At 37.7% G+C, this 23,734-nt stretch overlaps 1 protein-coding gene across 1 annotated transcript in view; it reads left to right on the forward strand.

The window, feature by feature from the left end:
- ANKIB1 (ankyrin repeat and IBR domain containing 1) overlaps positions 1 to 23,734 on the forward strand; it is a 575,165-nt gene that overhangs the window by 302,605 nt on the left and 248,826 nt on the right. The window contains exon 5 of the mRNA XM_053714029.1: positions 2,805 to 2,922. Coding sequence (XP_053570004.1) covers positions 2,805 to 2,922 — 118 coding nt within the window. The remainder of the gene's footprint in view (positions 1 to 2,804; positions 2,923 to 23,734) is intronic.

A 23,734-nucleotide genomic window follows, 5' to 3' on the forward strand; every position in this document is an offset into this window, starting at 1 on the left:
TTATTAGCAAACTATTCTTTGGTGCTATTTGCTGGATGTTGTCTATTCAGCTATGATATATATATATTATTATACAGGCCTCAACATTTCCACTCATCCTGGCCAAGTAGAATTTGAACTGGGATGAGTAGTGAAAGATAATGAGTAAATGTTGTGCTGTCAGCAGGAGTGCGGCTTATGTGAGGTATCTGTGGCCCTTGTCTGGCTGATAATTTAGTCTTGAGGCACTCAGGCAAAAAAAATTAAGGAATAGTCGACATGTTTAAATAGAGAAGGCTGATTGGCCGACAGTACCAATTAAGTAGAATCTCTGCATTTAAGTTGGGAGAGTTTTAAAGCTGTATACATAAAAAACTTGAGCCACAAAGGCAGGTTAAACGAATTTGAAGGCTTTTCATAGATGTTTGCTTTCAGATATCCTAGTCAGGTTGCAAAGTAGGGAATTGTGCTTAAAAAAAATAACTGAAAGGAATAATGTGGGGAAATAAGAAATGCTCTTTACTCATAGAACTATTCAGCTTTGGCTTTTGTTATAGAATATAACTATTTAATTTAGTTTAAGGCTCTGGCTTGTGTTTTCCAGACTGCAGCTATTACTAACATTGTAATGAACTAATTCTGTAAAATCTGTTATTGCATTCCTAATTAGCGTTTAACCCTTGCAAAATGAGTAAACACATAGGTAAAGTTCCACTTTGGAACTGCAAGCATATACGACTAGTAAACAGGAGAGGCAGTCACACATAGCTACAAATCACTGGTGGTTTCCTGCTTCAGAGCTGCAGTGCTTGCACTTGAAGGACTGTGTGTTTTTGTAGGAGTTAAACACATAAATAGCTAGGATCAGTAATACAACAATGACGTGCCCTAACAAATTAGAGCATGTCATTTTTGCATTTGTTTGTGCTTTCAGTGCTTTACTGCTGCTCAATTAGTTAAACAGACTTCATTCTTTAATTTAATTTGCAAAATGAAATTGAGTATAGTGGAAAATTGTCTCTGTCCCATCATACCTCTCTCTAGATGCTCAGCATTGTCTGCTGTATGTAAATTGTTTAAAATGTCTTTAATACGTTTCGTTGTATAGGTCCTGCTGTCATTACATTAACTGACATTTGAAGATGACTTATTTTAGAAACCTTTTTCAGGCATTGTAAACAAAGCAGCAGACTATTTTAAACATGAATAATTTATAAAGAGCGCTCTAGAAAAAATTAAATTGCAAAGCAATGATGCCATGGATTGTATTTTAAGTCACAGCTGAACATTTTTCTCTTAAGGGATAGCACAATTATTGTAGAGAGTAATTGTTTTAACCGAGTCTCAGCTATATTTTATAGTTACTGTTAATCTCCAGCATTCAATACTTCATCACTATAACTTCAGCAGCCTCTCAGCTCAAGCTGTATTTAAGATGATGTCAGTAGATGCTCCGGCAAATCAACAGCCTCAAGACTTGCACCATAGTCTCAAGCTGGTGTGCACTCCAATTACTGTAACCACTGCTGCTTTAATCTATATTCAGTGTTTTGATAATCTGCTAGGCAATTGGTGGCTATCTTGGCTGAAGTAACAGTGTTGGTAAATATTAGCACTTCCAGTCACCCAAGTTTGCTGCCATGTGTGTTTGTCAGAGCTTTCTTAAACCACTCAGCCACCATAGAGTAAGGAAATAGGTGTTTCCCTGTGGTTAGGAACAGCCTCAAAAAAAAATCTCAAACCTGCCCATACCATGTGTCCAGCAAATCCAGAAACCAGTGCCAAAATTGTATAAGAACCAAAAGTTGTTGCAAAAGTGACAACAGTCATGAACATCATTATTTAGTGGTAAATTAAGCAAGTTTGTAAGATTATTTTTTTCTTGCAACTACAAGTTGTCCTCTGTTTCATTTATATCCATCAGTTTTTCTGGGCGTATGAGATACATGCAGCAGCCATCACATACATCACTTTGTCTTCATCTGAGATGAACACTGAGTGTTTCAAACACTCTCAAATCATTCAGCTCCTATATATAAAGGCAGTGTGTCTCCATTTAAGCCCTATTCAGCAGCTGTGCATATTTATGGAAACAATCAACAACATACACAGATATACACACCCTCCAACTGCTCTGCTAATGTAAGGCAGTCATGTATCTGAAGTGGAGCATGAGTACAACTTTGACTATTATTTCAAGTACATTTTTCCTTTGTTTGTTTTAGTAAATACAGGGTATGAACATTTTGTCCTGCTGAAAGTAATATTTGCATTGCAATCCACTATCATGTAACTGATCAGAGTCTTAAAGGCCATGAGACGTTCACTCACAGAGCTAATTTCTTGAGTTGTTGATTGTTCATAAACAAGCTGTAGGATTCTCCATCTCTCAGTCTTAGAGGACCTCAGTAGATTGAGATTTGAGGATATATTGATTGATATATTTCTGGAACTGCTGGTTAATTAGTGGCTTAGTTATTTTTATTTTAGTTATCTGTGCCTTGATCTTGATGTATATCTATAATGTTCAACCCTTGTTTCTCTTAAAGAAAAAGATTTAGTTCTGAATATATATTTTAATCTGTTTTATTTTCAGTTTTTTCATAGCTCAGATAGTTCCTATCGAGGTTCACAAAACACAAACATTTTATCATGAATTTATATTTTGAACGATAGATTCTCTTTAGCAGTACTTATTTGGGTTCCAAGAAATGTTTATAGTATGTTCCATGAATTGGAGGCATCACTATTACTGCAGTCTAATACCAGAGAGGTTATTGTACATGTAATTGCTGTTCTCTCTGTCTCTCTTTCTCACTCTGAAGCCGTATGAAGGACTAAGACCACAAGACCTGCGACGTTTGAAGGATATGCTGATTGTTGAGACTGCAGACATGCTCCAAGCCCCGCTATTCACTGCAGAGGCATTACTGAGAGCACACGGTAATTATATCACAAGACTATTTTAGTATAATTTCTTTTAATTATGAAGGTGATTTGTGTAAAAGAATTATGGTTCTATTTATAGGGTCTTACATAGGTACCTGCTGTTCATCTACTGATGTCGATTTTTCTCAGAGACTAATCTAGATTTGCCCCTGTTGTTGGAAAAATAACTTTAAAATGATTTATGTAAATAATTAGAATGTTACATTTATTGCAGAGCACCTAAAGGGACAGTCAACACCAGATTTTTTGTTTAAAAAGACAAAAAATCCCTTTATTACCCATTTCCCAGTTTTGCATAACCAACACAGTTATTATAATAATACACATTTTACCTCTGTAATTACCTTGTATCTATGCCTCTGCAAACTGCTCCCTTATTTCAGTTCTTTTGACTGACTTGCATTTTAGCCAGTCAGTGCTCACTCCCTAGGTAACTTCACATGCGTGAGCTCAATGTTATCTTTATGAAACACATGAACTAATGCCCTCTAGTGGTGAAAATTTGTTAGATTAGAGGCGACTTTCAAGGTCTAAGAAATTAGCATATGAACCTCCTAGGTTTAGCTTTCAATTAAAGGGACAATATACTCATATGCTAAATCACCTGAAGCTTATGCAGTATAACTGTAAAAAGCTGACAGGAAAATATCACCTGAGCATATATATGTAAAAAAAAGAAGATATTTTACCTTACAATTTCCTCAGCTCAGCAGAGTAAGTTTTGTGTAAAAAGTTATACTCAGCTGTATTGAGATGTTTGATGATCCCATGATGCACAGAGAGCAGTCTGATATCCGTGTATCTCCTGTAGTATGGTAAAGTCACTTCCAAGGGGTTTTCACCCAAACCAGTAATCCAAATATGTATAACATGGCCATATTATAAGACATCAACTGCAGAGTCCCATATGTGCATTTTCTTGCATATAATTAGCAAGAGTCCATGAGCTAGTGACGTATGGGATATACATTCCTACCAGGAGGGGCAAAGTTTCCCAAACCTCAGAATGCCTATAAATACACCCCTCACCACACCCACAATTCAGTTTTACAAACTTTGCCTCCGATGGAGGTGGTGAAGTAAGTTTGTGCTAGATTCTACGTTGATATGCGCTCCGCAGCAAGTTGGAGCCCGGTTTTCCTCTCAGCGTGCAGTGAATGTCAGAGGGATGTGAGGAGAGTATTGCCTATTTGAATGCAGTGATCTCCTTCTACGGGGTCTATTTCATAGGTTCTCTGTTATCGGTCGTAGAGATTCATCTCTTACCTCCCTTTTCAGATCGACGATATACTCTTATATATACCATTACCTCTGCTGATTCTCGTTTCAGTACTGGTTTGGCTTTCTACAAACATGTAGATGAGTGTCCTGGGGTAAGTAAATCTTATTTTCTGTGACACTCTAAGCTATGGTTGGGCACTTTGTTTATAAAGTTCTAAATATATGTATTCAAACATTTATTTGCCTTGACTCAGAATTTTCAACTTTCCTTATTTTTCAGACAGTCAGTTTCATATTTGGGATTATGCATTTAAATTATTCATTTTTTCTGTCCACAATAGATTTACAGGATGCATATCTGCATATTCCGATTCATCCAGATCATTATCAGTTCCTGAGATTCTCTTTTCTGGACAAGCATTACCAGTTTGTGGCTCTACCGTTTGGCCTAGCTACAGCTCCAAGAATTTTTTCAAAGGTTCTCGGTGCCCTTCTGTCTGTAATCAGAGAACAGGGTATTGTGGTATTTCCTTATTTGGACAATATCTTGGTACTTGCTCAGTCTTTACATTTAGCAGAATCTCATACGAATCGACTTGTGTTGTTTCTTCAAGATCATGGTTGGAGGATCAATTTACCAAAAAGTTCTTTGATTCCTCAGACAAGGGTAACCTTTCTGGGTTTCCAGATAGATTCAGTGTCCATGACTCTGTCTTTAACAGACAAGAGACGTCTAAAATTGATTGCAGCTTGTCGAAACCTTCAGTCACAATCATTCCCTTCGGTAGCCTTATGCATGGAAATTCTAGGTCTTATGACTGCTGCATCGGACGCGATCCCCTTTGCTCATTTTCACATGCGACCTCTTCAGCTCTGTATGCTGAATCAATGGTGCAAGGATTACACAAAGATATCTCAATTAATATCTTTAAAACCGATTGTTCGACACTCTCTAACGTGGTGGACAGATCACCATCGTTTAATTCAGGGGGCTTCTTTTGTGCTTCCGACCTGGACTGTAATTTCAACAGATGCAAGTCTCACAGGTTGGGGAGCTGTGTGGGGATCTCTGACGGCACAAGGAGTTTGGGAATCTCAGGAGGTGAGATTACCGATCAATATTTTGGAACTCCGTGCAATTTTCAGAGCTCTTCAGTTTTGGCCTCTTCTGAAGAGAGAATCGTTCATTTGTTTTCAGACAGACAATGTCACATCTGTGGCATACATCAATCATCAAGGAGGGACTCACAGTCCTCTGGCTATGAAAGAAGTATCTCGAATTTTGGTTTGGGCGGAATCCAGCTCCTGTCTAATCTCTGCGGTTCATATCCCAGGTATAGACAATTGGGAAGCGGATTATCTCAGTCGCCAAACGTTGCATCCGGGCGAATGGTCTCTTCACCCAGAGGTATTTCTTCAGATTGTTCAAATGTGGGAACTTCCAGAAATAGATCTGATGGCGTCTCATCTAAACAAGAAACTTCCCAGGTATCTGTCCAGATCCCGGGATCCTCAGGCGGAGGCAGTGGATGCATTATCACTTCCTTGGAAGTATCATCCTGCCTATATCTTTCCGCCTCTAGTTCTTCTTCCAAGAGTAATCTCCAAGATTCTGAAGGAATGCTCGTTTGTTCTGCTGGTAGCTCCGGCATGGCCTCACAGGTTTTGGTATGCGGATCTTGTCCGGATGGCCTCTTGCCAACCGTGGACTCTTCCGTTAAGACCAGACCTTCTGTCTCAAGGTCCTTTTTTCCATCAGGATCTGAAATCCTTAAATTTAAAGGTATGGAGATTGAACGCTTGATTCTTGGTCAAAGAGGTTTCTCTGACTCTGTGATTAATACTATGTTACAGGCTCCTAAATCTGTATCTAGAGAGATATATTATAGAGTCTGGAAGACTTATATTTCTTGGTGTCTTTCTCATCATTTTTCTTGGCATTCTTTTAGAATACCGAGAATATTACAGTTTCTTCAGGATGGTTTAGATAAGGGTTTGTCCGCAAGTTCCTTGAAAGGACAAATCTCTGCTCTTTCTGTTCTTTTTCACAGAAAGATTGCTATTCTTCCTGATATTCATTGTTTTGTACAAGCTTTGGTTCGTATAAAGCCTGTCATTAAGTCAATTTCCTTGGAGTTTGAATTTGGTTCTGGGGGCTCTTCAAGCTCCTCCATTTGAACCTATGCATTCATTGGACATTAAATTACTTTCTTGGAAAGTTTTGTTCCTTTTGGCCATCTCTTCTGCCAGAAGAGTTTCTGAATTATCTGCTCTTTCTTGTGAGTCTCCTTTTCTGATTTTTCATCAGGATAAGGCGGTGTTGCGAACTTCTTTTGAATTTTTACCTAAAGTTGTGAATTCCAACAACATTAGTAGAGAAATTGTGGTTCCTTCATTATGTCCTAATCCTAAGAATTCTAAGGAGAAATCGTTGCATTCTTTGGATGTTGTTAGAGCTTTGAAATATTATGTTGAAGCTACTAAATCTTTCCGAAAGACTTCTAGTCTATTTGTTATCTTTTCCGGTTCTAGAAAAGGCCAGAAAGCTTCTGCCATTTCTTTGGCATCTTGGTTGAAATCTTTAATTCATCTTGCCTATGTTGAGTCGGGTAAAACTCCGCCTCAGAGGATTACAGCTCATTCTACTAGGTCAGTTTCTACTTCCTGGGCGTTTAGGAATGAAGCTTCGGTTGATCAGATTTGCAAAGCAGCAACTTGGTCCTCTTTGCATACTTTTACTAAATTCTACCATTTTGATGTATTTTCTTCTTCTGAAGCAGTTTTTGGTAGAAAAGTACTTCAGGCAGCGGTTTCAGTTTGAATCTTCTGCTTATGTTTTTCATTAAACTTTATTTTGGGTGTGGATTATTTTCAGCAGGAATTGGCTGTCTTTATTTTATCCCTCCCTCTCTAGTGACTCTTGTGTGGAAAGATCCACATCTTGGGTAATCATTATCCCATACGTCACTAGCTCATGGACTCTTGCTAATTACATGAAAGAAAACATAATTTATGTAAGAACTTACCTGATAAATTCATTTCTTTCATATTAGCAAGAGTCCATGAGGCCCGCCCTTTTTTTGTGGTGGTTATGATTTTGTATAAAGCACAATTATTCCAATTCCTTATTTTATATGCTTTCGCACTTTTTTATCACCCCACTTCTTGGCTATTCGTTAAACTGAATTGTGGGTGTGGTGAGGGGTGTATTTATAGGCATTTTGAGGTTTGGGAAACTTTGCCCCTCCTGGTAGGAATGTATATCCCATACGTCACTAGCTCATGGACTCTTGCTAATATGAAAGAAATGAATTTATCAGGTAAGTTCTTACATAAATTATGTTATTTGTCTCCTGAGATAAAACACCGGCTGTTCATAGTGTTTTACAGTTATATCGACATATTCGGATTACTGGTCTGGGTGAAAACCCCTTGGAAGTGACTTTACCATACTACAGGAGATACATGGATATCAGACTGTTCTCTCTGCATCATGGGATAATCATACATCTCAATACAGATATGCTAAGGGAGTAGCTGCTATCCTTGAATAGCAGCTACTTACCTCATATGGATTGAGTCAATCTAAAGTGAGTACCCAGTGTTAGGGGTTAGATTTACCCAAACTTCTGTTGTTTCTATTTGGTTACATTCATCTTGTGATTAAGTCCTCAATTAACGGCGCTGATTTGACCTCATTTACCTGCTATCATATTTTTTTTTGTTTTGTTTTTTTAAACGCACTTAATGGGACAGTTTACTCAAAAATGTTCTCCCCTTTAATTTGTTCCAAATAATCCACTTTACCTGCTGAAGTGTATTAAATTGTTTACAAGTTTTTCCATTACCCTTATATTGGCATTTGAAATAGTTTATTTAGCCTGTGGTATCCCCACCCATCCTGAAAGTTTCACAGTGGGTTATAGAAGAGATAAGGTGATAAAATGTTAATTTTCCATTGTTTTCTCCAAGTATTGGTGATTGGTTTATGGACAGATATAAGATAAAGAAGCAGGTATATGTACACAATGTGATAAAGTAATAAGATGTGATTATACCTACAAGCTCAACCCATTTTATTAGGTTGTGGCTTCAAAACACAAAATCAGCTAATTCATATACAAAAAAAAAACCTTAAAAGAGCAAATCTAATACATTTTATTCTCTGCAGCTGGTAAAAAAAGTAATTGGAACCACATTAAGGGAAACAATTTTATAGTATACTGTCCCTTTTTTTCTCAACATTAAAGGGATAGAATGATCAAAATTGAAATGTGCACGGGGCATTTCAATTTTAAATAGAAGCATTTTTGCAAAATACTTTAATTAGCAAAAATGCTTCTAATAAAAGTTAATACTGTTTTTTATCTGCATACGCACGTATGCTGTGAGGGCCAGTGCACTAGTATTCAAGCTCAGACGCATTTCTACTTATTGAATTATATTGCAAAAATTCACCAGTTCAAATTTCAATTCTGATCATTCTATCCCTTTAACAAAAGGAAACTACCCAAAAGACTTGTTATGCCCTACAAATGCTGTATGAATGTGAGTAAAGAATAAGGAATCTATGAGAAAGCGATGAATGTTCTGTTGCAACGTGATTCACAGCTCTTCTTTCATTATCTTGTATTTAATTACCCACTTTGCAATTGTTTTCTATAGAGGTTGCAAAGCTTGAATCCAGCATTGTATTCTCTCAATTAATCTAGAATACACATTGCTGTTAGACCTAAATGTAAAGGACACTATTTTAAAGTTTTTTTAAGGATATTTAACAAACAGAATTAATTAAAAAAAAAAAAAAAAACAGAACACAAGAAACATAATAAAGGATTAAAAATAACATAAAAATAAAATCACCTCCTAACCTAATGCTGACTCTGGCTTTCCTCCAGGCTACCAAGAAACCTATTGGGAACACTACAAATTCATGCCATGTACCTGAAAGCTAAAATTTATATATTTTGTGTGTGTGTTAAAAAAGGCTCCCAAATTAGATACAACTTTTCTCATTTTTTGACAATATTTATATTGTTTTAGTTTTGGCCATAACTTTCTAACCATTCCTGTAGCACAGTTTATACTTGTAACTATAGCCATGTTCTATATTGCATTTTGTTTATTACAAAGGATGAAATATACTTTAAAGGGAAATGAAACCCCAAAAATAATTTCATGATTCAGATAGAACATGCAATTTTATTCAACTTTTTAATGTAAAAGGCTGCCCTATAGATGCTATGCCCCTTTTGCACAATATCTGAAAACAGGCATCTAACTTAACATTTTGGAATTCAAAAGATTTTTACTAAAGGCAAAAACAAGGAGTTGTATTGATCAAATAGCCTCTTCCTATCTATTATGATATGGTATACACTGTTAGTTATTGAGGACACAATCACTTGAATGCCTAAACAGGCTTGCTATATAATAGCACATTTGAGGCCAGATTACAAGTGGAACGCAAAATTGTGCTTCACTTAGTAATACCGATGCATGCAAATGAGCGCTGGTATTACAAGTAAAGCGCAATGCGAACGCGTCTTCACATTGCATGGAAGCTTTGCGCTTATGAAAGCACGCTTGCATAGGCTCCAATTGGAGCCTCTTTCTGATGCCGATAAACACGGCACAGAACCTAGCGCGGCTCAGGGGTAATTTGTGCAGTCTTTGGCAGCATATTTAAAATATATATGCGTATATGAATATATAAATATATGTTGATGTGTTTATATGTGTATATAAGCATATACATATATATTAACAGTTTAAAACACAGTCCCCATTGCTATGTATAGGCACTTTCAGTGCCGTTTTTTTTTCTAACACCCAATATCCCTTCACTTTAACCCCTTATAACAGTTTTGTGCATATATACTGTGTGTGTATGTATATATATATATATATATATATATATATATATATATATATATATATATTTATAAAGGAACTAATACACTTTATGTTGGGGGCATTTGGGGGATATTTTTTTCATTAACCAGAGATCTGAGCTCTGGTTAATGAATTTGAGTGCAAAGTGCTACCTTGAGTGTGCGGTAGCATTAATCAGCCACTTGTAATAGCTGGTTATTTAACGTGTGCCTGTAAATGGGCAAAATTGCCTATTTCAGGGGCGCATGTTAAAATTGTGCTTTACTTGTAATCCAGCACTTGATAGGGTAAACCTGCCAAAGCTCTTTAATTGATATAATTTAGTTATACCCTGCGGATTCATGGGGTGTTTCCTTTGTTATATTTAATTAATAGATGTATTCTATTTACCGCAGCAGTAGGTATATATATTGGATACCATCTTAATCAGATTTATGTATCATATAAGGTGCAGTGTTAATGGCTGACTTTATTCTCTACACATTGATTTATGTGTATATTTCATGCTAACGGCATATAATAGAGATATAGACCCAGGGATTTTTATTCTCAAGGACTTGCCTATTGAAAAGCTGTAAAATTGCAAAAGGACCTTAAAGGATTATTAAGTACAATATAATTGCATAATCAACAAGCGTATACTAAAAAAGGCAATGTAATAGCACTTACTCTGAATTTTAAATGAGCAGTAGTTTTTTATGACAAATTTCAAAATTTACTTCAGTATGGCAGCCCCCATTATCATGTGACAGCCATCAACCAATTACAACTTCATATGCGTATACACTGTGAACTTTTGCAAATGCTTAGTAGTAACTGATGTCTCAGAAAGTGTACAAGGAAAAAGACTGTGGCCAATTTGATAATGGAAGCTAGCTGGAAAGTCTCTTAAAACTTAACTTTGATTTTAGTGTCCATTTAACAGATTCCTTAAATGTTCCTTTTTAGATAGATAAAACATCAAACAAGCTTCCCTAATTTGCTTGGCAGGAGACAAAAATCTGAAATCATCTGTAAATCAAACAGGCACTAACTATTCATGAAGAGTACTAAGTAGATATGCTACTCTATTTAATTTTCAGTTACCATTTGAATGATACTTTAGATGCTGTGTTGCATTGCATTACTTTGTCTTTTTCTTCTTGGCCTCAGTCATTATTTTCTAAGTTATTTATATGCAACAGTACACACCTCGGATAAACACCTAATACAAAATGTTTTCAAAACCTTCCAGCAGGATTACCTGGATAACTATTACCATTAATGCCTAATTATGTATAGAATATGTGTCTATACCTGGCTTGTTTGTTGTTCGAAAGTGTGCACATTGTGAATGTTTTTGCTCAAATATACATTGGTGTCTCTTTGCCTACCCACATACTCCATGCCAGTGATCCATCAGGGAAAAATTCTGGGAGGCCAGGGCTTGACCAGTGAGAAACCACCATCTCAACAGCATTATCTGAACCATAAACAGAACCATCTTCTCAAACTGAGTCTCATAAACATCTGATGAACTCAAGTGCTTCTCCATCTTGCCTCCAAGTTAAAGGGTCTCAATGTAACTAACTGGCATTGTAATTAGTGACTTACACCAAGAAACTGAAGCATTGGGGATCTGGGTCATGTCTGACATCCATTAGAAATGAGGGCACCTTCCGCAACTGGTCAACTATGCCATCAGGTAATGAAAAGATCTCCAATTATGCAGTCATCTCTTACACTGGAACTGCCAACAATCTGTTTCCACCCATATCTCCATTGCAGCAAACTGGCTCTAGCCAGCTCATCTCATCATTGAGGCACAAGCATAGCTCAATGTTAAACTAGGCCTGGTGATGGAGCAGCTATCAAACAGAATATTGAGTATTGAAGCTCACATTATATTACCATACACCAATCACCATCTTTTACTTAGTAGCGCAATGCTGCTCCTGACCCTACCTATGCTTGTCACAGGTGAACTAGCACTGTCTAGCTATGAAAAACTATCAAAATGCACTGATATATGAGGTGGCCTTCACTGGCTTAGAAATTGGCATATGAGTCTCTTTAGGTTTAACATTGAATAATGAATACCAAGAGAATAAGCAAATTTGATGATACAAGTAAAATGGAAAATTGTTGTAATGAGAGAGGTAATATTTGTTGTTTTACATAAATATAAACTATTATTTGCAATTTAGAACACACAAAAAAACAACAAAGACACAGGCAGAGTGACTTACATGCAGGGAAAACTAGTAATTTACAAAAAAAATAATAATATGTTTTAAACACATTAATTAACAACTTCCAAAATAAGAATTTTGGAATTCTGGGTTTAGGAATTTTTACCTGTAGTATATTTTTTTTCCTGACAAATGTCAAATTGTCCTTCCTTTTTCCTGCCCCTATATCATGTGATAGCCATCAGCAAATCACAGTTAACAAGTATCTGAGCAATACAAAAACAAGAGAGTCAGCCTCATGCCTGTAATGCTCTTTTATTGTTCAAGTATTTTGCTAACAAAATGTGCATCGTTGATACCCTGACAGTTTAGCAGTCTGGGGTACTCCAAAAAGGTGGATCCATTCTTAAAACTTATAAATTAATGGTGTATAGTACTACTTAAAGGGACATTGAACTAAACCTACAATATCCCTTTTAGATTTTTATAGAAAATAAAATTGCCTTATTTAAGCATTATTAATTCCTCATGCTTTTACTGATCCCCTTTTTGTGTTATTGTAGACAACCCATGTTATTGATATAGGCCCATTTTGGTATATTTCATGCTACCATTTCACTGCCAAAAACGATCATATAAAAAAAATAGTTAACTTTTTTAACAAACTTTGGGTTTCTTACTATAATTATTTAAATACCGCTTGTGCAATAATGACACAAATGGTTGTAAAAGCTTCTCTGAGATCCCTTTTGTTTAGAAACAGCAGACATGCATGGCCTTGCCATTGGTTTTTGGTAATTACAGCTGCGCACCACACTTCTATTATTACCGGCAGTGAAGGGGTAATAAGATAGCTTTTAAGGTTAATTTTAGCTTTAGTGTAGAGATTGATCCCTACCTGATCCCTCCCAAACAGCTCTCTTCCCTCACCCCCCACTGATCACCACCTACTTATGTACTGGCAGACAGTCTGCAAACATGAAGATTTAAGGGACATTTTTTTCTTCCTATTTTCTGCAGTTTAGGATCCCCCCTTACCCTACAACCTCCATGATCCCTCCCAAATAGCTCTCTAATCCTCCCCTCTCTAACTAGTGTCTGCCATATTAGGTACTGGCAGCTGTCTGCCAGTATCTAATAAAATGCTTTTTTATATACCTTTTTTTTTTTCTTTTCTTTAGTGTAGAGGTCCCCCCACATCCTCCCCACGAGCAATCATTAATTAGGGACCTGCATTTTGCTGTAGTGTAGCTCCACATCCCTCCCTCTCCCTTTATTATTTTTTTTCCGTGTGTAGGATCCTCCCACTCCCTCCCCCTTCTGCTACTGGTCCGAAGGCCTAAATTCCCTCCCACACCTCCCGCCAGCACCAGCAGATGATCGTTACAGACGGTGACACACACATTCATTATAATGGCTTAAAGGGACATTAAACCCAAATCGTTTTATTTTGCTGATTCTAATAGAACATGTGATTTTTAACAACTTTCCATTTTCCATCTATTAGCTAATTTGCTTTGTTTCCCTTGATATACTTTGTTAAAAAGTAAACCTAGGTAGACTCAGGAGCGGCTGATTGTTAGCTGTACGTACATGCATCGTCTTATTAGCTCACCCAGAGCATTAAGCTAGCTCCCAGTAGTTCATTACTACTACTTAAGCAAAGGCTACCAAGAGAATGAAGCAAATTATATAACATAAGTAAATTGGAAAGTTGTTTAAATTTGTTGTATTTCCTATCTGAAAAAATGAAAGAAAAAACTAATTTCCCTTTAAGTAGGGCACAATTTACCTGATCATACAACTTTCTACTCAGTGATTAGTTCGCTCATAGCACAAATTGATTAATATCTTTTCAAAATTGCACACAGTAAAGAAGACGAGGATCATGGACTCCAGGCTTTTCACGTGGTGTATCCCCGAACTGCCCTTGATTTGGAAAAACTTGTAAATTGTGCTACAAAAATTACACTGCTAAATATTTTAAAACATTTATTTTAGAATTCAGTGCTTAAAGGGACAGTAAACACCTTGTAATGACAAGGTATTTATGTTGTCCTGCTATAAAAAATACATATCAGCCAAGTCTAAATATTTTAAAACAAATTATTAACATCTTGCTTGTTGTATTTATTTTTCAAGACCCAAACTTCACCAACCACTTGCCATATTTGAAGGAACCAATCCAGTTTTGAGTCTGTAGACAGCAAGGCTAGGCAAGTTCATTTAGTTAGTATAAAGTGCATTTCTTTGAAGTTCTTGTCTGTTAACACCAATTATGGAAATCATTGATAAGTTGACGGAATACTTTTCCATGTCTGGGAATAAGACAGCCACAATTTACAGAGCTAAATTAGATGAAAAAAGGGGCACAATTAAATAATAAAAGGATATTGCAAAGTTATTATGCATAACTGTTTTATATTAAAATGTGCACTTTAAATACATATTTCTTCTGTAATCAGATCACATACAGCTAAAAGCTGGAAACTGCTCTATTAAACGGACACTCAAATCAAAATTAAACTTTCATGATTCTGATAGATCAGCAATTTTAAGCAACTTTTTAATTTACTTCAATTAACAAAATGTGTACAGACTTTTTATATTTACACTTTTTGAGTCACCAGTAGGGATGGACGAATGTGTATATTTTCAAATTCGAATGTTAGAACGAATGTTTTTGTAGGAATTTGATTTACATAATCGAATGTTGTTAAAAACGAATATTCTTAAAAATTCTATAATTGAATGCTATTTACAGATTTCGAATGTAACTTTCGAATTATAATGTTTATAATTAGATTGAATGTACACATTTGAAATTTTGAATGTAACTTTCGATTTAACAAATACTATTCAGAAGTTCAATAGTTCATGTGGTAGAGAATTTAGTAAATTGATACATAATAGATAGAAATATATCAATTTGAATGTTTCTATTTCGAATATTGCATAATTCGAAAATTGCATTTAAAGAAAGCATTAGAAATACTATTACAAATATATAAATTCAAATTTCTTCTGTTATGTGTGATCAGTCCACGGGTCATCATTTCTTCTGGGATATTATCTGCTCCCCTACAGGAAGTGCAAGAGGATTCACCCAGCAGAGTTGCTATATAGCTCCTCCCCTCTACGTCACCTCCAGTCATTCTCTTGCACCCAAAGACTAGATAGGAGGTGTGAGAGGACTATGGTGATTATACTTAGTTTTTATAACTTCAATCAAAAGTTTGTTATTTTACAATAGCACCGGAGCGTGTTATTACTTCTCTGGCAGAGTTTGAAGAAGAATCTACCAGAGTTTTTCTTATGATTTTAACCGGAGTAGTTAAGATCATATTGCTGTTTCTCGGCCATCTGAGGGAGGTAAAAGCTTCAGATCAGGGGACAGCGGGCAGTTGAATCTGCATTGAGGTATGTAGCAGTTTTTATTTTCTGAATGGAATTGATGAGAAAATCCTGCTATACCGTTATAATGACATGTATGTATACTCTACACTTCAGTATTCTGGGGATGGTATTTCACCGGAATTACTCTGTAAAAGTACATTAAACCTTTTAATAGGTATTTAATTCATGTTAAACGTTTTTGCTGGAATGTAGAATCGTTTGCATTTCTGAGGTACTGAGTGAATAAATATTTGGGCATTATTTTTCCACTTGGCAGTTTGCTTGTTTTGATTATGACAGTTTCGTTTCTCTCTCACTGCTGTGTGTGAGGGGGAGGGGCCGTTTTTGGCGCTCTTTGCTACGCATCAAACAATTTCCAGTCAGTTACACTTGTAATTTCTGCATGATCCGGTTCATCTCTAACAGAACTCAGGGGTCTTCAAACTTCTTTGAAGGGAGGTAGATTCTCTCAGCAGAGCTGTGAGATTTATGTAGTGACTGTGTTTTAAAACGTTGCTCTGTGATTTTTATGTTTAAAATTTAATTAGTGTTGCTTTACTAATGGGAACAAACCTTTGCTAACAAGTTGTGTTGTTTTTAAAGAGTGATGCTATAACTGTTTTTCAGTTCATTATTTCAACTGTCATTTAATCGTTTAGTGCTTCTTTGAGGCACAGTACGTTTTTGTTAAATAAGATTGTAACCAAGTTGCATGTTTATTGCTAGTGTGTTAAACATGTCTGATTCAGAGGAAGATACCTGTGTCATTTGTTCCAATGCCAAGGTGGAGCCCAATAGAAATTTATGTACTAACTGTATTGATGCTACTTTAAATAAAAGCCAATCTGTACAAATTGAACAAATTTCACCAAACAGCGAGGGGAGAGTTATGCCGTCTAACTCGCCTCACGTGTCAGTACCTGCGTCTCCCGCCCGGGAGGTGCGTGATATTATGGCGCCTAGTACATCTGGGCAGCCATTACAGATAACATTACAAGATATGGCTACTGTTATGACTGAAGTTTTGGCTAAGTTACCAGAACTAAGAGGCAAGCGTGATCACTCTGGGGTGAGAACAGAGTGCGCTGATAATTCTAGGGCCATGTCTGATACTGCGTCACAGCTTGCAGAGCATGAGGACGGAGAGCTTCATTCTGTAGGTGACGGTTCTGATCCAAGCAGATTGGATTCAGATATTTCAAATTTTAAATTTAAATTGGAAAACCTCCGTGTATTACTAGGGGAGGTCTTAGCGGCTCTTAACGATTGTAACACTGTTGCAATACCAGAGAAAATGTGTAGGTTGGATAAATACTTTGCGGTACCGGCGAGTACTGACGTTTTTCCTATACCTAAGAGATTAACTGAAATTGTTACTAAGGAGTGGGATAGACCCGGTGTGCCGTTCTCACCCCCTCCAATATTTAGAAAGATGTTTCCAATAGACGCCACCACACGGGACTTATGGCAAACGGTCCCTAAGGTGGAGGGAGCAGTTTCTACTTTAGCTAAGCGCACCACTATCCCGGTGGAGGATAGCTGTGCTTTTTCAGATCCTATGGATAAAAAATTAGAGGGTTACCTTAAGAAAATGTTTGTTCAACAAGGTTTTATATTGCAACCCCTTGCATGCATCGCGCCAATTACGGCTGCGGCAGCATTTTGGATTGAGTCTCTGGAAGAGAACCTTAGTTCCGCTACGCTGGACGACATTACGGACAGGCTTAGAGTCCTTAAACTAGCTAATTCATTCATTTCGGAGGCCGTAGTACATTTAACCAAACTTACGGCTAAGAATTCAGGATTCGCCATTCAGGCACGTAGGGCGCTGTGGCTAAAATCCTGGTCGGCTGATTTAACTTCTAAGTCCAAATTACTTAATATACCTTTCAAGGGGCAAACTTTATTTGGGCCCGGTTTGAAAGAAATTATCGCTGACATTACAGGAGGTAAGGGCCACGCTCTACCTCAAGACAAAGCCAAAGCTAAGGCTAGACAGTCTAATTTTCGTCCCTTTCGGAATTTCAAAGCAGGTGCAGCATCAACTTCCACTGCACCAAAACAGGAAGGAGCTGTTGCTCGTTACAGACAAGGCTGGAAACCTAACCAGTCCTGGAATAAGGGCAAGCAGGCCAGAAAACCTGCTGCTGCCCCTAAGACAGCATGAACCGAGGGCCCCCGATCCGGGACCGGATCTAGTGGGGGGCAGACTCTCTCTCTTCGCCCAGGCTTGGGCAAGAGATGTCCAGGATCCCTGGGCGCTAGAGATCATATCTCAGGGATACCTTCTAGACTTCAAATTATCTCCCCCACGAGGGAGATTTCATCTGTCAAGGTTGTCAACAAACCAAATAAAGAAAGACGCGTTTCTACGCTGTGTACAAGATCTATTATTAATGGGAGTGATCCATCCGGTTCCGCGGTCGGAACAAGGACAAGGGTTTTACTCAAACCTGTTTGTGGTTCCCAAAAAAGAGGGAACTTTCAGGCCAATCTTGGATTTAAAGATCCTAAACAAATTCCTAAGAGTTCCATCGTTCAAAATGGAAACTATTCGGACAATCTTACCCATGATCCAAAAGGGTCAGTACATGACCACAGTGGATTTAAAGGATGCTTACCTTCACATACCGATTCACAAAGATCATTACCGATATCTAAGGTTTGCCTTCTTAGACAGGCATTACCAGTTTGTAGCCCTTCCATTCGGATTGGCTACGGCTCCAAGAATCTTCACAAAGGTTCTGGGTGCCCTTCTAGCGGTTCTGAGACCGCGAGGAATTTCGGTAGCTCCGTACCTAGACGACATTCTGATACAAGCTTCAAGCTTTCAAACTGCCAAGTCTCATACAGGGTTAGTTCTGGCATTTCTAAGGTCGCATGGATGGAAAGTGAACGAAAAGAAGAGTTCTCTCTTGCCTCTCACAAGGGTTCCATTCTTGGGGACTCTTATAGATTCTGTAGAAATGAAGATTTATCTGACAGAAGACAGATTAACAAAGCTTCTAAATGCATGCCGTGTCCTTCATTCCATTCAACTCCCGTCAGTAGCTCAATGCATGGAGGTGATCGGCTTAATGGTAGCAGCAATGGACATAGTACCCTTTGCACGCCTACATCTCAGACCGCTGCAATTGTGCATGCTGAGTCAGTGGAATGGGGATTACTCAGATTTGTCCCCCACTCTGAATCTGGATCAAGAGACCAGAAACTCTCTTCTATGGTGGCTTTCTCGGCCACATCTGTCCAGGGGGATGCCGTTCAGCAGGCCGGACTGGACAATTGTAACAACAGACGCCAGCCTTCTAGGTTGGGGCGCTGTCTGGAATTCTCTGAAGGCTCAGGGACAATGGAGTCAGGAGGAAAGTCTCCTGCCAATAAACATTCTGGAATTGAGAGCAGTTCTCAATGCCCTTCTAGCTTGGCCCCAGTTAAAGACTCGGGGGTTCATCAGGTTTCAGTCGGACAACATCACGACTGTAGCTTACATCAACCATCAGGGAGGGACAAGAAGCTCCCTAGCAATGATAGAAGTATCAAAGATAATTCGCTGGGCAGAGTCTCACTCTTGCCACCTGTCAGCAATCCACATCCCGGGAGTGGAGAACTGGGAGGCGGATTTCTTGAGTCGCCAGACTCTTCATCCGGGGGAGTGGGAACTTCATCCGGAGGTCTTTGCCCAAATACTTCGACGTTGGGGCAAACCAGAGATAGATCTCATGGCGTCTCGCCAGAACGCCAAACTTCCTCGCTACGGATCCAGATCCAGGGATCCGGGAGCGGTTCTGATAGATGCTTTGACAGCACCTTGGAACTTCAGGATGGCTTATGTGTTTCCACCCTTCCCGCTGCTTCCTCGATTGATTGCCAAAATCAAACAGGAGAGAGCATCAGTGATTCTAATAGCGCCTGCATGGCCGCGCAGGACTTGGTATGCAGATCTAGTGGACATGTCATCCTGTCCGCCGTGGTCTCTACCTCTAAGACAGGACCTTCTGATTCAGGGTCCATTCAAACATCAAAGTCTAACTTCTCTGAAGCTGACTGCTTGGAAATTGAACGCTTGATTTTATCAAAACGTGGGTTTTCTGAGTCGGTTATTGATACCCTGATACAGGCTAGGAAGCCTGTTACCAGAAAGATTTACCATCAAATATGGCGTAAATACCTATACTGGTGTGAATCCAAAGATTACTCCTGGAGTAAGGTTAGGATTCCTAGGATATTGTCTTTTCTACAAGAAGGTTTAGAAAAGGGTTTATCGGCTAGCTCATTAAAGGGACAGATCTCAGCTCTGTCCATCTTGTTACACAGGCGTCTGTCAGAAAATTCAGACATCCAGGCCTTTTGTCAGGCTTTAGCTAGGATCAAGCCTGTGTTTAAAACTGTTGCTCCGCCATGGAGTTTAAACTTAGTTCTTAACGTTTTACAGGGTGTTCCGTTTGAACCCCTTCATTCCATTGATATAAGATTGTTATCTTGGAAAGTTCTATTTTTAATGGCTATTTCCTCGGCTCGAAGAGTCTCTGAGTTATCAGCCCTACATTGTGATTCTCCTTATCTGATCTTTCACTCAGACAAGGTAGTTCTGCGTACTACACCTGGGTTCTTACCTAAGGTTGTCTCTAACAGGAATATCAATCAAGAGATTGTTGTTCCATCCTTGTGTCCAAATCCTTCTTCAAAGAAGGAACGTCTTCTACACAATCTGGATGTAGTTCGTGCCCTCAAGTTCTACTTGCAGGCAACTAAAGATTTTCGCCAAACTTCTTCCCTGTTTGTCGTTTATTCTGGACAGAGGAGAGGTCAAAAAGCTTCTGCTACCTCTCTCTCTTTTTGGCTTCGTAGCATAATACGTTTAGCCTATGAGACTGCTGGACAGCAGCCTCCTGAAAGAATTACAGCTCATTCCACTAGAGCTGTGGCTTCCACTTGGGCCTTTAAGAATGAGGCCTCTGTTGAACAGATTTGCAAGGCTGCAACTTGGTCTTCGCTTCATACTTTTTCCAAATTTTACAAATTTGACACTTTTGCTTCTTCGGAGGCTATTTTTGGGAGAAAGGTTCTTCAGGCAGTGGTTCCTTCTGTATAAAGAGCCTGCCTATCCCTCCCGTCATCCGTGTACTTTTGCTTTGGTATTGGTATCCCAGAAGTAATGATGACCCGTGGACTGATCACACATAACAGAAGAAAACATAATTTATGCTTACCTGATAAATTCCTTTCTTCTGTTGTGTGATCAGTCCACGGCCCGCCCTGTTTTTTAAGGCAGGTACATATTTTTTAAATTATACTTCAGTCACCACTACACCCTTGGCTTCTCCTTTCTCGTTGGTCTTTGGTCGAATGACTGGAGGTGACGTAGAGGGGAGGAGCTATATAGCAACTCTGCTGGGTGAATCCTCTTGCACTTCCTGTAGGGGAGCAGATAATATCCCAGAAGAAATGATGACCCGTGGACTGATCACACAACAGAAGAAAGGAATTTATCAGGTAAGCATAAATTATGTTTTTTCGAATTCAGATATTTCATTTAAAGAAAGCATTAGAAATACTATTACAAATATATCAATTCTATTTTTTTTTATTCGAATGTTGCATAATTTGAATATTACATTTAAAGAAAGCATTAGAAATACTATTACAAATATATAAATTCAAATTTTTCGAATTTGAATATTGCATAATTTGAATGTTACATTTAAAGAAAGCATTTGAATTGCTATCACATTAAACACATGTTAGAATGTTGTACAAACATTCGAAATTCGAAACGAAGGAACGAATGTGTTAAAATTTGTTTCATTTTCCAAATGTTGTGAAACATTCGCCCGTCCCTAGTCACCAGCTCCTACTGAGCATGTGCAAGAATTCACAGAATATACGTATATGCATTTGTGATTGGATTATGACTGTCACATGATACAGGAGGAGTGGAAATAGACATAACTAAAATTTCTCAGATAAAAAATCTACTACTCATTTGAAGTTCAGACTAAGAGCTATTGCATTGTCTTGTTATTATGCATTTGTTTATCATGCAAATCTACTGTATTTACTGGTTCTTTAAGCCACAAAATATCCCAGACAGAATTCTCAGTTATAGATCTAGTTTTCTTTGACATATCATTTTTGCAGCCTACAGGTGTTCATTTACCTTGTTTTGTTGCCCCCTGTCTTGTCCTTGCCCTCCCCCTGTCTGTCTAAGGAATATCCTCTCCCCTCCCTGACTTCCTATATATGAAAGGAATTATAGCTTCTTCATTTATATAGATGTAGCTGCTATTCATTCATCACCTAGAGACTTCAATAAGATATCAGAAACTATAAAAGTGTGCAACATTTTATTTATTTTTTTAAACTAGAAAACTCTATTATTTGTGTAAACTGGATTAGTGATCTGTGAGGTTTCAGCCTGCTGGAACTCACACATGAAAAATGCATCTTTTGGCTTTAAAAGCATTGTGATATCTTAAGGCTGCTCGGATTGTCTGGAAATGCTATGCAGTACACAGAGCCTTTTTCCCAGAGTAATAAAATGAATGTAAGAGTATATGGCTGTCTTCCATCATCTAGCGGCACCACCAGAGATGTGAGGATGACTCAGCCCGGCTAATAGAGCCTGATCTCTAGACGTTGCCTTAGTGATGCAGCGTAACCCCATAACACACATTGTTTGCCTCTCACACTTGTACTTCTGAAAGTGCAAGTTATTAGTGAGGGAATGGTATTTTTTTTCTGTAGTCTTGTTCATTTAGGGATAATATCATGAGACTGCTCTCTGGAGGATAATTGTTTCCTGCTACTTTTATAACTTTAAAGTAATCAGACAGATCTGAGTTTGAAAAGGGCTGTTATCTGATATACGTATTTTTCTTAATGTGACTTGAACTGTGTGGCTGGATTCTGATTAATACAATTTAATTATTCCTGTACCGTTAGAAGGCTCTTTGGTGCATTTTCAGATTACTAACTGCTTATTGCAGTAATCATTATTTTGCCATAATCGTGTTTTGTTTTATGTTGTTGTTTTATTTGGTAGAAAATCATTAGATATGTTCTCTAAATGACTATGAGTAACCACTGTGCTTTTAACCCCTGCAAATAGGATTAAATGCATCATTAAAGTCAGCTCCAAACCTAACAAATGTTTGTAAAATAAATAATTGGTACAAACAGGGCGCTAGCCCTAAAACTAATAGACAAAACATTACAGTCTTCTTCAAAGAATCCCACTTTTTTATGACTCAACCTCAAAAGAGATTTGGTTTGAATCTGGGACTAGTAGGAAGGTACAGAGAAGGGGATTTTAGAAGGAACCCACAAAAAGGTGTTTGGAGCAAATTAAGGAAATAGAGGAAGATGGAGAAAACAAGAAGCAATGCCGAAAAAAATAAATAGAACAATAAAAGTTGGGTATTTTTAACTTGTAAGATTCCCAAAGAAAGGGGCAGTGAACACCTTTATAATCACAATATATTTCTGTAGTGTAAGTATAATCTAATATATCAGCCAAGACTTAAACAAATTAACGTAATTTGTACTGCAATTATTTTAGCCAAACTCCACCCACGATTTGCCTTTTTTGGAGGAGCCAATCTGTTTTTTGGTCCACAGACAACAAGGCTAGCCACTGTGATAAAGTTAGTATAAATTTCATTGTTTGCCGTTGTTATAATTTTGATAATATAAGTAAATTGGAAAGTTGTTTTCAAACTCTATCTGGATCATGAACAAAAAATTTTGACTTAAGTGTCTTTTTAAGTTAGTATAAAGTAAATTGTTTTGCAGTTGTTATCTGTTAAAGCCAATTAGGTACAGATGTGTAGCAGGGTTAGCCTTTGGGAAGTCTGCAGTGTGTATTTACAGTTGCTCAATTTCAAGAGCTAAATTGCATTAAAAAAGTTCAAAATAAATAATGAAAATATAGTGCAAAATTGTTTAATTATGCATAACTAAACATTCTATATAAAAATCTCAAGGTGTTGAGACCCGATGGGTTCACAAACTTATATTATAAAACCTTTAATGCTTTAATGAGATCCTGACCCTCACATTTACACAGTTCAGCCGCTCCAGCTCGCAGGCAAAAAACGCTGATCACATAGCACTGAGCGATGATG

This window comes from Bombina bombina, chromosome 5 (genome assembly GCF_027579735.1).
Source record: "Bombina bombina isolate aBomBom1 chromosome 5, aBomBom1.pri, whole genome shotgun sequence".
NCBI lineage: Eukaryota > Metazoa > Chordata > Amphibia > Anura > Bombinatoridae > Bombina > Bombina bombina.